The 15521-nt window shown below is 43.9% G+C and overlaps 1 protein-coding gene across 13 annotated transcripts in view; it reads left to right on the top strand.

Annotated features, from left to right (window-relative positions):
- The first annotated feature begins 4224 nt into the window (after nucleotides 1–4224).
- The window catches only part of unc13a (unc-13 homolog A (C. elegans)), a 44170-nt gene continuing 32873 nt past the window's right edge, over nucleotides 4225–15521 (top strand). For 7 of the 13 annotated variants that reach the window (XM_042057366.1, XM_042057363.1, XM_042057365.1 and 4 more), the window contains exons 1-10: nucleotides 4225–4624; nucleotides 9968–9997; nucleotides 10142–10241; nucleotides 11456–11573; nucleotides 12356–12479; nucleotides 12787–12857; nucleotides 13121–13175; nucleotides 13806–13835; nucleotides 14108–14303; nucleotides 15197–15319. In XM_042057366.1, the coding sequence (XP_041913300.1) occupies nucleotides 4603–4624; nucleotides 9968–9997; nucleotides 10142–10241; nucleotides 11456–11573; nucleotides 12356–12479; nucleotides 12787–12857; nucleotides 13121–13175; nucleotides 13806–13835; nucleotides 14108–14303; nucleotides 15197–15319 (869 nt within the window). In that variant the 5' untranslated portion in view covers nucleotides 4225–4602. The remainder of the gene's footprint in view (nucleotides 4625–9967; nucleotides 9998–10141; nucleotides 10242–11455; nucleotides 11574–12355; nucleotides 12480–12786; nucleotides 12858–13120; nucleotides 13176–13805; nucleotides 13836–14107; nucleotides 14304–15196; nucleotides 15320–15521) is intronic. The other 6 variants (XM_042057371.1, XM_042057370.1, XM_042057368.1 and 3 more) reach the window with 2 other exon arrangements.

Here is a 15521-nt window from a genome sequence, read left to right as displayed (position 1 = left end):
GTAGTCTTGATTACTTTAGGATTACTTTTTACACAACTTGCACATGACCTAGACATTCTTATTTTCCACTGTTTTTAATTCAAAGTTATGGCCAAGTACTGAACACATTTTTCCCGATTGGAAGTTGGTTGATGTCGACGGCTCCATCTTGGGTTTTAATTTGAACCTTTTTCTTTTTCAAGAAACTACACAGGTAATTGGATGAAAGTGGCATCTAGTGGACAAATGAATGGGCTGCTTGTCAAATTATAACATTAGTTAGGCTATCATAAAAAAGTTGCATTGTTTGCATGATAAAATGTAATCAAGTAATCCCCAACAATGTAACTATAATCTGATGACACATTTTTTTTTATTGTAATCTGGGCTGATTATAGTTACTTGATTTTTGTAATTTGATTACATAATCGAGATTACATGTGTGGGTAGTAATGTGTGCAACACAGTATGGAAATAGTATGTAATGAATCCTCTGTAATGATAAGGAAACATGATTTGTGATCTGACAGAGGAAATTATACTGATCTGAATAATACTGAACATGATCTGAATAATGTCTTGCATTTTTCATTACATCAGAGCTGAAAGAGCTATGGATTTTGTGCAAGTCCTTCAAAGTTTTGGATTACTCTACAACATTTTAGAGTCGGCAGAAAGGTTCCTGCCCCACGTTGGGGAAAAACATGCTAACAGCATACAATTGGGCAATTTTTTTATCTTATAAACTAAACATAGTTTATGTTGGGAAACCCTCTCTTCCACTATAACCATGCGGTAACCATGATTATGACTATGCCGACTGTAGGCCTATCTATAGGCCTACTTTGTTAGATTAATCCTCCTGTGGGAATCAAATTCATTAGATTAGATGGGCCAGATCATCGTTAAAGGTACACTATGCAAAATTTTCACCATAATATAACCTTTATGAAGCCAATTTGATAGTAAACAAACTTGTAGGGGAATCGTTCTCCTAGAATACAGCACAGCCGTAGTGAGTCACTAACGAGAGAACCAGCCACTTTAAAGGGACACCAGGCAACGTTTTCGTGTTAATTAATCATCTTCGTAAGTCGGTATATGGTTAAATGACTCATTACAGGGAGAATGAAGGCTCTCTCGCCCGCCCCTACTTACTGTAGGAAGAATATCCCACTTGCAAGTTCGGTGTATCCTACCCGCCGACCGAAGCAGGATCAGTTTACAGCACAGAGGCAGGCTAACAAAACGCTAGAGATTGTTGCAAACGTGTGTATAATGGCAGAGCCGGCGAAGAAGCAGCGAAAACCCTTGACGGAAGACGCAAAGAAAAGAAAAAGAGCTTCAGACGAGCGAGGGGGAATTTCGTAGAGAAAAAACATCAGGCTTGCCTGGTGTCCCTTTAAGAATAGCAGCCTGAAGACATCTCACCAGAATCATGAAACATTATGTGTCAGTAGATATTACATATCTTTGGAGATAGTTTTTGCCTGTTGTTAATCCTTCACCTCCACAACAAAAGCATTTTCATTGTGTACAGGGCGAAAAAGCCACGAGAAGGAGGCTATTTACAAGGGCAGAGTAAATAAACACACCGTGACTCTAGAGGGAGCGTAGCCTGGCCTCAGGGAGTGCTACAGTAGCCAAAAATACCTGAACCTGCATAGTATAGGCCTACCTTTAACATAGTGTTGTCAAAAATCTCCAGGCACACTCAGGTGTGAGAAAACACTGCAGGTTTATTCACAATACCTTTGTCTTATATGTCTTGGTGTCACGGGTACGCTGGTGACTACGCCGCTCCGTCCAGCATTTTTTGTATTTGTTATTTTTTAAATGTATTTGTCATGTCTTGATGTCATGGGCACGCTGGCGACTACGCCGCTCCATCCGGCATCGTTTGTCTTGTTATGTGTCTTGTTTGTTGGAGCGCTTTGGGTTGCACTATGTGCATGTTAAATGCGCTTTAAAAATAAAACTGACTTGACAATACCGGGAGCAGGTCACTAGCAACAGCACGTTGCAGTAACACTACTCAAAGTTCTCTAGGGCGAGGTCCTATCTTATACACGTTAGTAATACAAATCTCATGAGTACAATGTTCTTTTCCAAAACTCCTCATACATGCAGAAACACAACAATACATAGACACTTGTTGGATATAGCATGTGACCCATACGCCATACACAAGTCATGTGGCTACTCAAGTAAGTAAGATAATTGGTCAATACAATACATAGGCCTATACATAGTTCAGCATTTTCTTGCCATAGTCTCTTTCCTGTTGGGATATTCCTAATATTACTGCCTCAGGCAGAATACCCTTAACTCATGACAAAAGGGGTCGCATGACCTTTATTAGAAAGTCATGACATGGAGAGAGCAAATGACAGACAAAGCAAAGTTGATGCACAGGCCTATTGAATAGAAAGCATACACAGAATAAGAAAATGAAATGTTAATCACTTCTATTTCGTAAGATTTGTTAGTAATCCAAAATTTCTCCTTCAATAGCCCAATGAGAACTATTAGTGATGGGAAACACAGATTCATTCTATATGGTCACTGGTAGCTTAGGCTACTGTTATGTTGCCCACGATAATGAAAGCATCAATACATCGATTCGGTCTTAATGTACTCATCTGTTTGCCTTGTAACTAATTAATTCTTAGTATCTGAAAAGATCAAAAGCATCTGCTAAGAAACTTAAACATAAACATAGGTTGATCTATGTGCATCACAAAATCTTTTTAACTCAAGAAAGAAGAAATACCCCCTAAAATTGAGAAAACCAGTAATTTGAGAAATTGAGAAAACCAGTTGGCAGTGGACAATTATTTATTGTACAACAAAGTGCATAGTCTTTGCACTGGTTCTTCATGTTCACATGTTTACCCTCATTCATCAGTGTCAGTGAGTTAAATTAAGTCAAACAAGTGAAATTGGCAACGAAAAAAATCCTTTATTCCACCGCCTGCATGTTCATCTCTAGCATCTGGTGATGCAATCTTCCGTATCAGTATTTTGTATTTTGACAGAATTCTCTTTTTCACTGAGAAGATTTGTTCTTCTTCTCACAAAAAAATACAAATAGATTCCACCTCCAACCTCAAATTCACTCACAAGGACACATCATTGTCATTAAATGACATCTGTGTTGATTAATCTTCAAAAAAGAGCACATTTAATGGTTCAGTCAGATTTTACGCAATTTCAAACCCATAACATCTTTTGTCACATTCAGCAATCATCTCACGACCATCTGCTCTGAAAACCTGCACTAATAAATTTAAATATAAACATAAACACAAACAAATGCAACTTCCTGCAAAATCTCTGACTGCACCTTTAAATGTGGGGTTTGGGTTATTTTACATGTGCATATTAGCTTCCACCAGAGGGCATCTCACTTGCAAATGACCTTTCAGTTTTAATTAAACAGAAATCCTATCTTGTGAGTTATTCCAATAATCCTCCATGTAAACCTTTGATTGTGATTATTATTATAACATGATAAACCAGTTGTAGAGACTGCCTTTGACTTGCATCACTTGTCTTTGTTAAGGATCAGTCATGAGTAGTGTTCATTCATTCTAGTGGAAAGAGGGAATTCTGTCCCAGCTGTCTTTAATTATTAAATGTCTGTGTTGACTTTGGTAGACTTTGATATTTTTAAAGAATCATTTTGTTATATTGCACGACAACACACGGTTTTCCACTAGAGGGTAGTGGAGTTTCAGATTTGCCGTTTGAGATGTCTTCATGATGGATTTAGAAAGCTGTCTGTGCAGTTAAGTCCCTGGTAAAGCCCAGAGCTCTGGTAGCCTAAACCCCAAACGTTTGAAAGTAAAAGGAAACAAAGGTGCTCTGACATTCCACAGGCCTTATTGGAAGAAAACATTTTGTCGAAGAATAATGCAAAAATTATGCATTCAACACTGCATTTTGTTGAATGCATATGGCTGTAACAGTCTTCATGATGTTTATTATAACATAGCCATATAATGTAGATAACTTGACAGTCAGCCATTCTCCTTTATATTATATTATTCTCATATTGTCCTCACCCTCTTATTCAAACTGAATACAATCATCTACAAATGTTTTGTTCGATATTATAATCTACAGGTTCGTTTTCAGGAGGTAGCTTTCAGGGTTAAAGGCCACACAGGGAGAGGCTCGCCCCACAGTCAGCTGATTCAAGCTGAGCACCGCCGTTCATCTTTAACGTGACGTCACGTTTGTAACTGTCCTCATAACGGCGGTGCTGAACAAGATGGCTGTAGTTCGGGTCGCGGCAAGCTGAAAAAAGAAGCTAATCATCAAATGTTTGTCCATAACAAAGAGTCAGGGTGAGCGACGAGTAGCTAAGAGAGACACTGTCCAATAGACAAGCTGTAGTATTTTTCTCGATTTGTGTTTTTTCGTCTTGGATAGAATAGCCAAGAACAGCACAAGCAGCATCACCCCGACCCCTCCACGGTAAATCTTGAGGAAGAAAATATTGCTGATAATAAATATCTATCCCCAATTCAGACAACGGCTTGTTGACAGTGTATCCCCAATTCAGACAACGGCTTGTTGGCAGTGGACAACCTTCAGAATTCGTTGTCATTTAAAGAGATGTCACTGCTGTGTGTTGGAGGTAAGTGAACCAGATGCTTTTACTACAGAGGGTGTGTGTGTGTGACTATCTAGTGGGGGGTCTTCTGATACCAATTTGCAATTTACTACTATGTTGTCTCTGTTTCTCTATACTAATATGCCCATACCACTTGCATCTCGTTTTAAGCTTCCATATAGCCTATCCCTTATTGACGATTCAAATGGCAATGTGACAATCTGCTGTGATTCATTTTATTATGTAGGTTATTTACTAGCTATGGAATATTCAGAACATGTCACGACACGAACATAAGTATAAATCAAATATTCTTATCTATGTAAGCAGGCAAGCTATTGTATCACCGTCTTGCACATTAGCCCGGGTCTTGAGACGCGGGTGAGCGGAAGCTTTGACAGCTTAGGGGTGGGTGCAGTTCAGCTTTCTCCGCCGTTTCCAAAGAGAAGTGCTTGAAGGAACTGGGACTATATACTAAGCTCGGGCAGCAGGCTATGTGCATATAAAATCCTTGTTTGCTGATTTTTCCACTGTAGGGACCTGCTTCTACTCCTGTTAGTGACTGCCTTCCAAAGATGTTTAATGGGTAGACCTAATTGAATACTTCATCCAATGTTGTGTTGTCTGTAATCATTTTGTAATGATAATGATTTTCCATAATTATCAAGTCCCTCCATATTCCATACACAAATGCATGTGTTATAAGGCTTTGTACTTGCTGCATTTTCTAATATGCTTCCTAATTGCTCACATCATTTCATGAGCCGGTGGTGAAGTTCATTCTCTCTCCCTGCTGTCATCCTGTACACATTTGTGCTGGTCCATTTAATCGAGAGAGAGAGAAAGAGAGAGAGAGAGAGAGAGAGAGCACTTTGCATCAGACTGTGATTGACAAAAAAAGTTTTTTGGATCGTGCTTTCTCCATACTGTGAACTAACACCACGCACGATCTCTGCACACCCACACGTTCACCCTAGACCTCATGGCATCATGTCTGCTGCCACGCTGTAATTAAATAGGCAGGGCTGTGCTTTTTCCTTTTTGTCCCTGGCACCCGAAAAAGTGACAGTGGGTGTGTGGGTGTGTGTCAAGGCAGGGATGGCTCCTTGCAGGCTAACGTAGCTCAGCCTGCACAGATGTAAGGGACTGTGCTGTGGACTGTATCCCACATTAGTGGGATATGGCCAGACAGTTGGCCACGCTCTCTGCCTGGCCACAGGCCTGTAATCGTGTTTAATGTGCTCTTGTGCCAGCCAGTGTTGCATGTGGGCTGCTGGTTAGATAATATTACAGAAGTAAGAGTAACAGCTGGGAGCATGGAGCAGCACAGTTCGATACAGTTCAGCTTAACCATGCTATATCTATACAGTTCATCTTAACATGCTATATATCCATATACAGTTCATCTTAACCATGCTTTATATCTACACGTATGTCTAATATTTCAGGAATACAACATGATGCAGAGAAGCTGTACTGAGCACTTTTACTTCTCAGCTTTTCCTCTCGTACCTTGCTGTGTGTTACATTTCATATTGCAGTGTTTGATTGTTATTTGCTTCATAGACCATTTGACATTTGACAGCGGGGTAAGCTGATGTTGCATCAGTGGTTATTGCTGTGGGTTGACTGTGGTGGGTGATGGATTACTCTGCATTTTTAGCAGCAATCAGTTTCATTTTTGTGTCTTACTCGCAGTGAAATAAATTTATTTGGGAACAACTACATAGTAGCCTACTGTCCAAGCATATGTTTACAATGCCATGTTTTTTTCAATCGCATAATCAAGGACCGTAATTATTTTAGAATCAACTGTATTCTTGGTTTCTTTCAAAACAGATACAAGGCGTATATCTGACCTAGGTTAGAAAAGAGAGAATTAGAATTAAGATATATTCAATCAGAAGTGGTTCTTAGTAGGCTGAAATGGCCATGCAAAATGAAACAGTGGCTTAGATAGAGTTGTTTCAGACATCATGAGAAGTAGCAGCACTTTAAGTGTTTTCGTAATGATGTATTGCGCTTAACTGCTACAGGCTTTGAGATTTGTTATTCGACATCATAATATCTGGTATTGCATTACATTAATTTACATCTGTTGTGCAATAGATTTTCCTAAAGCCCTTTTCCTGCTAAATAATTGAAAACATACTGCATGTATGTTTTGTTTGTTTTGTCTTGTTGAATTATGCAGGTGTTGTTTTATTGATTTTCTGTCATGATGTATTCAGTTTGCACAATAAAATGACACCTCCATATTTTAGCGGTGGTTGGATTTCAGTTTTAATGGGATATAGAAAATAGTGATTAATGAACATACACGCCCCTCCCCTCCCTGCCGATATTGGTCTTTTTCACTCCTGTGTTTGCCCTCAGAGGTGGGAATCCCAGCTTTAAAAAGTGAAAGTCCTACCACCTGTGCACCTATGAGTAATTCACTGATTAGCTGATCTACCTGTCAGAAAAGTTGAGCTAATAAGAACCAGCGTTATTAGGGTAGTAAACGTTGGAACAAACGTTGTAGGTCTTTTACTTTCTCAAGCTGGTTTTCCCATCTCTGTTTGCCATCGACTGTCTGTCTAATGGCTGAAAAAGCAGTGGAGAGCGTTTCTTTGACTGTGGCTCCTCTGTGCTGCTTTGAAATGCGATGTGAGAGTGCAAGGGAGATTTCTCTGAAAACAAGCCAGTGAACGGTACCTCTGTGCCTCAGTTTTATATTGCACACATTGACCCTAGAGCTAATTAATTTGCAGACCAAGATCTCAGTAGAGGGTTTGCGTTGTAGCGGGGGTGTGTATGCATGTGTGCATCTATGTGTGTTTTGACTTTTTACTCATGCATTTTATAATGAGCTGTCATCAGTCAGAAGCTGTTTTAATAGTGTCCCTTAGTGCTGTCAGTAGACCCCCTTGTACACGAATACATTCTCTGTAGTCACAAAAATACAAAACACACACAGACACACAGACACACCCAATCAATCATACCATACATGTAAAAATCTATACAGCAGACCTCCCTCAACAGAACCCCCCCCCCCCTCCCCATACATACTCACATGCACAGAAATACACATAATATCACCCCCCCCCCCCCCCTCTTCCTTTTTATTATTACACTGATACGCAAAACCCTCAACACCCTCTCCCATTAACCCACATGCACAAATGCAGAATCTCCCTTTCTTTCCTTCCTTATACACACAACACAGAAGTCCTTCCCTTCCCTGTACACACACACATACACACACATAGACCCCCCCTTCTGTCTTCCCCCTAGACTCCTCTGTCACAGTGAAGTGGTTATTTTTAGCGGGGGGGATGCAGCGCGCCCTGCCTGCGCTCGGCTGCACAGTGAGATTAATGGAGCGGGAGGGAAAGAGATAGAAAGCCAGCACACGTGCGCACTAGCCACATGGCAGGAGGATGTGTGGAGGAGAGAGGGATGAGAGAGAGAGAGAGAGAGAGAGAATCCAGGCAGAGGCTGGCGGGGGTAGTTGTGAAAGAAAGAGAGAGATCTCAAGAGAGAGAAAGAGAATTCTGGCAGAGGCAGACGGGGGTAGTGATGAGAGAGAGAGAGAGATAGAGAATAGGAGAGAGAGATAGAGGGAGGGTGAGAGAGAGAGGGTGGTGAGGCTAGTAGTGAGAGGGAGAGAGAGATAAAGTGGGAGAGAAAGAGGGTGGTGAGGGAAGCAGTGAGAGGAAGAGAAAGAGAGGAAGAGGGGTGTATGCCTAGGCAGAATTAACCAGAGATGGAGGCAGCAGGGATACGGAGGAGGAACCGGGCACATGCAGTGGGCAGCTGCTGGCTCTCTGACCCCTCAGCTGGTCCCTGTCGTGGATCCATCAGATCTGCGGTGTGCAAGTCACTGCGATTGGACGGGGCCTTTGTTTTGGTCTCCGCAGTCTCTGCATGTTCATCTGAAACGGTGCCTTGGGGAATGACAGTGGTGTGAGAGCGTTCGGCGAATCAGCCGCTCCTATCTCCAGTCTGCTCTCCCATACACACACATGCATTGCACACACACACACACGCACACACACACACACACACACACACACACACACACACACACACACACACACACACACTCAAGCATCTCATCTGCCTCTGTGAGGCAGTGCAAAGACACACACACCATGCATTCCCCTCACAGTCCCTTTAGCGTCGCTGTGATAGTTTCTCTTGTGCATATCAACACACATTCACATCACTCCATTGGCATGATAGCATGAAGGCTGATAGACCAGTCCTTGAACTAGCTGCCCCCTTTTCACAAGCAGCAGCCAATATTAGAGATGTTAAGGGCTTGTTTATTTCGCATTGCCCAAGACAGCAGCCTGTGTATGTATGGAAATGTATGGTGCAAGGAAAGCCAAGGATGATCAACATGCTGCTTATGTTTGGAACCACAGCTGCTATGCTGGAGTTAGAGGAGGCGTTGGAAGGGATTAAGACCGGAGCTTTGAATTTTAATGGGCCCTTAACGGGGGGATGCTGCTTGCTTTTGACTGAGCCCCTGCGTTCATGAATTATGAATGGCCCGGCAACGTCGGAGAGGCTTTAAAAAGTCACGGTGGTGCAGCGAGCCAGCCGATGTCCCCAAAAGGAACAGACACCATAGCCACCAACCCCAGAGTTTCTGTTTTTCAGGAATACTACCACTCCTCTGTCAGCCACTTGATTTATGAAAGTGGCAGGCAAGCTTGTAGACATACCCAGATTAAGACACGCTATGGTCATCAACCAAAGAAGTTGCTGGGCAAAAGCTACCCAGTTGGAGACTTCGATAGCTTAGGCTAATTGTTTCCTTTTTATTATTTTGTTTATCTTGCATCCTGTAGATATCAGTCTAAAGTCTAACTCACATCTACAGACATCTAGAAAGTGTAATAGATTGTCACATCCGCGTTTGCTGTTGAGATCTTAGTATTCATCCATTAAATATGTTGTGCTTCATGTGACAATAGGCTGTCCATCCTGACTACTTGTTACACAATACTGCACATAGTCATTGCTCGAGTAGGTTTGAAGTAACTTGCTGGAAATAATATTCATTGGATTTAACAGAGGAACATGAGCGGAGTGAGGTAAGGTAAAACAGGGAAATAACTCTTGACGAATAGCTGCTGCAGGCTCTTACAGAGGTGCAGTCCCAAAGGACTCTCCAGTCTAACACAGGAAGATTAAACACATTCGACAAGCACTTTTGAAATACTTTCAGGCTTTGTTAGCTTTAGAAGTGAATTGAATCAATGTGGTCTCAACAACTCTTCGAAACCCTCTAATAATCCTTCTCTGTATCTCTCTCTGTCTCTGTCTCTCTCTCTCTCTGTCTCTCTCTCTCTCTCTCTCTCTCTCTCTCAGTGAAGAAAGCCAAGCTTGATGGACCTCAAGGTAAGGAACTGCATGGAACCTCTGCTATTTCACTTAATATCTGTATTGGCATAAGCATGCCCTGTTGTTCATGATTCTCCAAATAGCTGACCTCTCCTGCCCCGTACCTCCTGACCACTTGTTTGCATTTTACTGATTTCACAGAAAAATTCAACACCTACGTGACACTGAAGGTGCAGAATGTGAAGAGCACCACTATCGCCGTGCGTGGCAGCCAGCCATGCTGGGAGCAGGACTTCATGTTGTGAGTCTTCTTCCTCCTCCTCCTCCTCCTCCTCATCTTCTTCGTCTCCCCTCTCCTCCTCCTCCTCTTCCCCCTCCTCCTCCTCCTCCTCCTTTTTCTCATCTTCCTCTTCTTCCACCTCCTCCTTCTCTACCTCCTCCTACCCCTCTTCTTGCTGCTCTTGACACATGGCCATGCCCCTTCGCCCCACTGTGTCATCCAGAGGGGTAGTTATCAGTGGAAGGGAAGTGCAGAGTCATTGTGGCCCAGCCTTTGGGCTTCCCCGTAGGGACGTGTCAGACTCTCCCAAATGGCTCTGTTTCAGAGTGCACTCAGCTCTCTCACACTCTCTCATACACACACACACACATGCACACAAACACACACACACACGCACACAAACACGCACGCACGCACTCACGCACGCACGCACGCACGCACGCACGCACGCACGCACGCACGCACGCACGCACACACACACACACACACACACATCCATTCTCTTTCCCCTCAGTGTTATGAAACTAAGCAGGGCCATTGTGAATCATGTACCAGTAATATTTTGACCTCATTATCTCTGGAGTCCTTCCTTGTCTCAGGTGGGCAAGGAGACAGCCCCAACTGAGATCCAGAGAGTACACGCTCTGTTAGACTCATTCTTACACGCCCGGTCTTTCCAGTGCTTTTCAAATGGCTGAACATCTATTCAGAATCCTGCAGCTCTGTGCTGTAACCCTATTGGGTAAATAATAGTTCTTATATGTCTCTATGGGAACATGTAGTGTGGGTCTATTGTAAACACTGCCTCTGCAGAGGTTGGCCTAGACTTTGTGTCTGTAGACAGTTTCCTGCAGTGAGTTATTAGAGAAGCCCACAATGCTCAGATCGTATTGACTGAATTCTTTTTTTGTATCTCTTTCTTATTCATTGCTTTTATCTCTTATTCAGTGTATTTGTATCAAATCTCTGCAGACATCATGTCGCCCAGTCACGCGCGTCATTGCATTCAGTGACTGACTGAATAACCTTTCCCTGGGCAGTGGGATATTTTTGACCATTGCACTAGATTATCCCTTATTTCTGAGACATGACAGATGGCATATCCCAACAAACAATCCTTCTTTTTCCTCCTTATCCTTCTGTATCTTTTTTTAAAAAAAATATATAATTTTTGTAGTTTTGTTATTGTTGTTGATGTTGTTTCTTGAGGATTTGGCTCTCTCTGTCGTCCTCAGTGAGATCAACCGTCTGGAGCTGGGCCTGACTGTTGAGGTGTGGAACAAAGGCCTGATCTGGGACACCATGGTGGGCACCCTGTGGATCCCTCTCCGCAGCATTCGCCAGTCCAACGAGGTACAGATGGCCCCTCTTCCTCCTCAGCCGTCCACATGGTGTCGTTTTATAGACCCCCTTCAGCATATCGACTAATCTTGAATTAATCATTCTTGTCTAATCTTTAATTTCCCCCTTGGTATCAATAAAGTATCTATCTATCATCTATCTATCTATCTAATCTATAGCTATATCCACCCAGTAGATTTTGTGAGCTACTGTATGTGTGTCAAAGTCTGTGTGTGTGTGTTTGTGTGTGGGTATATGTCAGTGTGTGTGTGTGTGTGTGTGTGTGTGTGTGTGTGTGTGTGTGTGTGTGTGTGTGTGTGTGCATGTCTGCGTGTATGTCTGTGTGTGTGTGTGCTTGTGTTGTTTCACGTTTTCTGGCATGAATGGAGCAAGAAAGGCAGAACAAAATCTAGCTTTCCTCTATTTATGGGTTTATGTTCATGTGTTTTGGCACATTTTAATTAGAGAACTGAGATATATAGAAATGTGTGCCATCTTATATAATAACTCTCTACATAAACTCTCTAATTCCTTCACATTTTCATCACAGTATCCCTGTTTTTCTGTAATCTAGATCTGTTTGTTGCATCTACCTATGAAATTGAGACACGGCCGGTCCACATAGACACGTTCTGTGTTATTGAGAAAGCTCTCTGTTTGATATTGCTGCCTGCCCTCCCGTGGGATGGTGATGGCTGTGGCAGGTCTCTATTTCCTTGTCAAGCTGCGGCTCTGTGGTGTGACCTCAGAGACTTGGAGTCTCACTCTCTGTTTGGACTGTGTCTGTCTGCCAGGAGGGCCCGGGGCAGTGGCTGACCTTGGACTCCCAGGTGATCATGGCAGAAAATGAGATCTGTGGCACCAAAGACCCCACGTTCCACCGCGTTCTCCTGGACACACGCTTCGAACTGCCATTAGGTGAGACTGTGGTGATTTTTTTTTATCAAATGACTAACTAACTTAAAATAGTTGTGTGTGTAATATAACATATATGGACAAATAGGAATATTAATGTAATGCAAGTTCGTTTGATATGATTAAACATTTTTTGCTCTTGTTTTGAGTTCTGTAAATCGAGTGTTGAGAAAGGTGCTATATAAATGTAACTTATTATTATTATTATTATTATTATTATTATTATTATTATTATTATTATTAAACAAACAAACAGAGATGATTGGAGATGTATGATCTGTCCTTCAGTGTCTGCTCTCCCTTCTCTCAGACATTCCAGAGGATGAGGCGCGCTACTGGGCCAAGAAACTGGAGCAGCTCAATGCCATGAGGGACCAGGATGTAAGCCAGTTTCCCTTCCCTTCCCTACTGCACTGCACTGCACCCCTCTTTCTTGTGTTTAAACCTCACCGCACTGCCACAAGGCACTCTCGTGTCTTTAATTGTAGACTCTCCTTGAAAACTCACTCAGGAAAAAAAAAAACTAAACTTGAATAAAGTTGAGGGATCATTGTCTTCCTGGTTTGAAGTTGTGGTGATTGTGGTTGTATTCTGATGTGTTTCTGATGTGTGCTTTTTTTTGTGGGGGGGGGGGGGTCTTGCAGTACACTTACCAGGAGACACACGAGAGACCACTGCCAGTGCCCTCGACTCAGTGCTGTGAGTAGTTTGAACTTTCTTACTCTTTTGAGCCACACTTACCTCTATATCACCAACAGGCAGCGAGTAGTGAGACGACAGGTAGGAAATCAAAATGAGAGGCGGTCATAACGACCTCACTGTGTCAGAGCAGCTCCTGTTGTGAGTGGTTCAGCAGTGCAGTATTTATGGGTGAGATAGATGGGCCAGGGCACGTGCCTGTGGTCGGTGAAAGATGGGGCCGAGCAGACCGACGACTTGACGTAGGCCAGCATGGGCACGTAGGCCATGCTGGCTGCAGCCACCTGCCAACCTGCCAAGCATGACTTACAGTCACCCTGCTTCGACAAGGCAACGCGCTAATCTCCCCAACCTGAACCACAAAGTCATTCTGCCCCCACCCCACACACACACACGCACACGCACACGCACACGCACACGCACACGCACACACACACACACACACACACACACACACACATACACTCCATCAGCACCAGCACATGGCTCACATTTCCTCCTGAGTCATATTGGGAGGCGTTTTCAGTGCCATTATTTATTGTAACTCATTCCATCGTGGGGTGACTAACTGCCCGCTGCTGAATATACAGTACTAATGATTTGCTGACCTACACCTCTTTGTCCTTTCAGGCAATTGGAGCCTCTGGGGGGACCAACAGAGTGAGTACCTGCCATACTGACCAAACACATAAAACAGACAAACTAGTCTCTGATCAGTCTCCCGTGCTTGTTGAATGGTGCACGGTGACTTCTGACATATGGTTCTCCTTGCCTCACCTCAAGGCTGACTAAGAGCTACAGCTCCATAAAAAAGTTCCCCAAATTCAATATGAGCACTACACTAGTCACTTTGACACAGGGACGAGAACCAGGGAGTTCGGTCTGAGCTTGGCTCTCTGAGTTGCATTTCCTTCCTCCTTCTCGCTACGCAGCTGATGACCCAGACAGCGCACTGGACGACAGAGACAGTGACTACCGCAGCGAGACGAGCAACAGCATCCTGCCTCCCTATTACACGACGTCGCAGCCCAACGCCTCTGTGCACCAGTACCCCATCCGCCACGGCTCCCACGGCTCGCGCTACCACGACACGCACGAGTTCGACTACGACAATCAGAGAGCCATGAGGTACAGACCACCCCAGCCTTGCCCAGTACTCAGTTTCTGACACACAATGTTTGCTGCGTTGCAGATTGTACTCTTCTATTTTTGCTTCACCCATGTTACAGTGAGAATTGCTCAGTGACAACAACACACACTTCTGTGTGTGCTCATAGCACAACACGTTGACTGTTCTTTTTGTTTGTTTGGTTTCATGTTGTTTCCACTGTGCATTTACTAAAAGCCTTGTGAAACTTTCTCAGAGAGATCTTCCCCGTCCCTGTATACAAGCCTGTTGGAGCCATTGTATACAAGCCAGGTGTGGAGAGTTACAGGTGTCATGTTGGGGTGGACATGACTTGTCTTGAAACATCCACATCCCCCTTCACTATCATATAACCCCTTTACATGTAGCTTGCATTCAGTGTTTCAGTTAAAAACACAGATTTTTTAATGTATCCATCCATTGTCCAAAGGGCAAAGTTCAGGGATGCATTGCCGCATAAAGACTTGGTGCTTCTCTGATGGTAACTCAGCCAACACTTACCTCTAAAGAGAGAGAGAGAGAGAGAGAGAGAGAGAGACCTCACACAGACAGATATGAAAACCTTGCATCTAGAGAGAAAGAGACCTAGAGTGAAAGAGAGAGAGAGAGAGAGAGAGAAAGGGAGAGAGACAGAGAGAGAGAAGTGCTTCAGCCTCGACAGGTGTGTGATGCTAAACCCACAGCACCAGGCTGCTGGGCTTTGCCAAAGTCTTTATGCGAAGGGTTTGCCCGCTCCTCCTGTGAAGATGGAGGTGTGGGGTGGCGTGCCCCCGACCGCCACTCCACACCGCGTCACACCACACCTGGCGGCTGGGTTGTGGCGTCTGTTACTCACACTCCTCCTCTCCTGCCTTCCCCCTTCCCTTCTGCCCAGACACTATGATAGCTTAGACTCCAACGCCACCAACGGCCGCAGCGATCTGGACTCGGCCTCCGGCTCAAGCCGGCCGACCAGCCGACAGTACTCTCTAGACAGTAGGCACTCCCTCTCTGATAGGTGGGTCTCAACACCTCCTCCCGCGCCCCCTCACCCCCCCCCCCCCCTTCTCCTGCTCCGGCCTGTGGTGGCGTCTCGCTGTGATGTCGTTCGGTGCGCGTGTCCTGTGCTCCTCGCTGTGCTTGTTTGCATGCGCACGACCCTTCTGGTGTACGTGTATGTATATATTGGACATACTGTATATCCTGTGTGTACTGTGTGT

The sequence above is a fragment of the Alosa sapidissima genome, chromosome 12, assembly GCF_018492685.1.
Source record: "Alosa sapidissima isolate fAloSap1 chromosome 12, fAloSap1.pri, whole genome shotgun sequence".
Lineage (NCBI taxonomy): Eukaryota > Metazoa > Chordata > Actinopteri > Clupeiformes > Clupeidae > Alosa > Alosa sapidissima.
The sequence above is the reverse complement of the archived record's forward strand: the minus strand, read 5'-3'. Positions and strand labels throughout refer to the sequence as shown.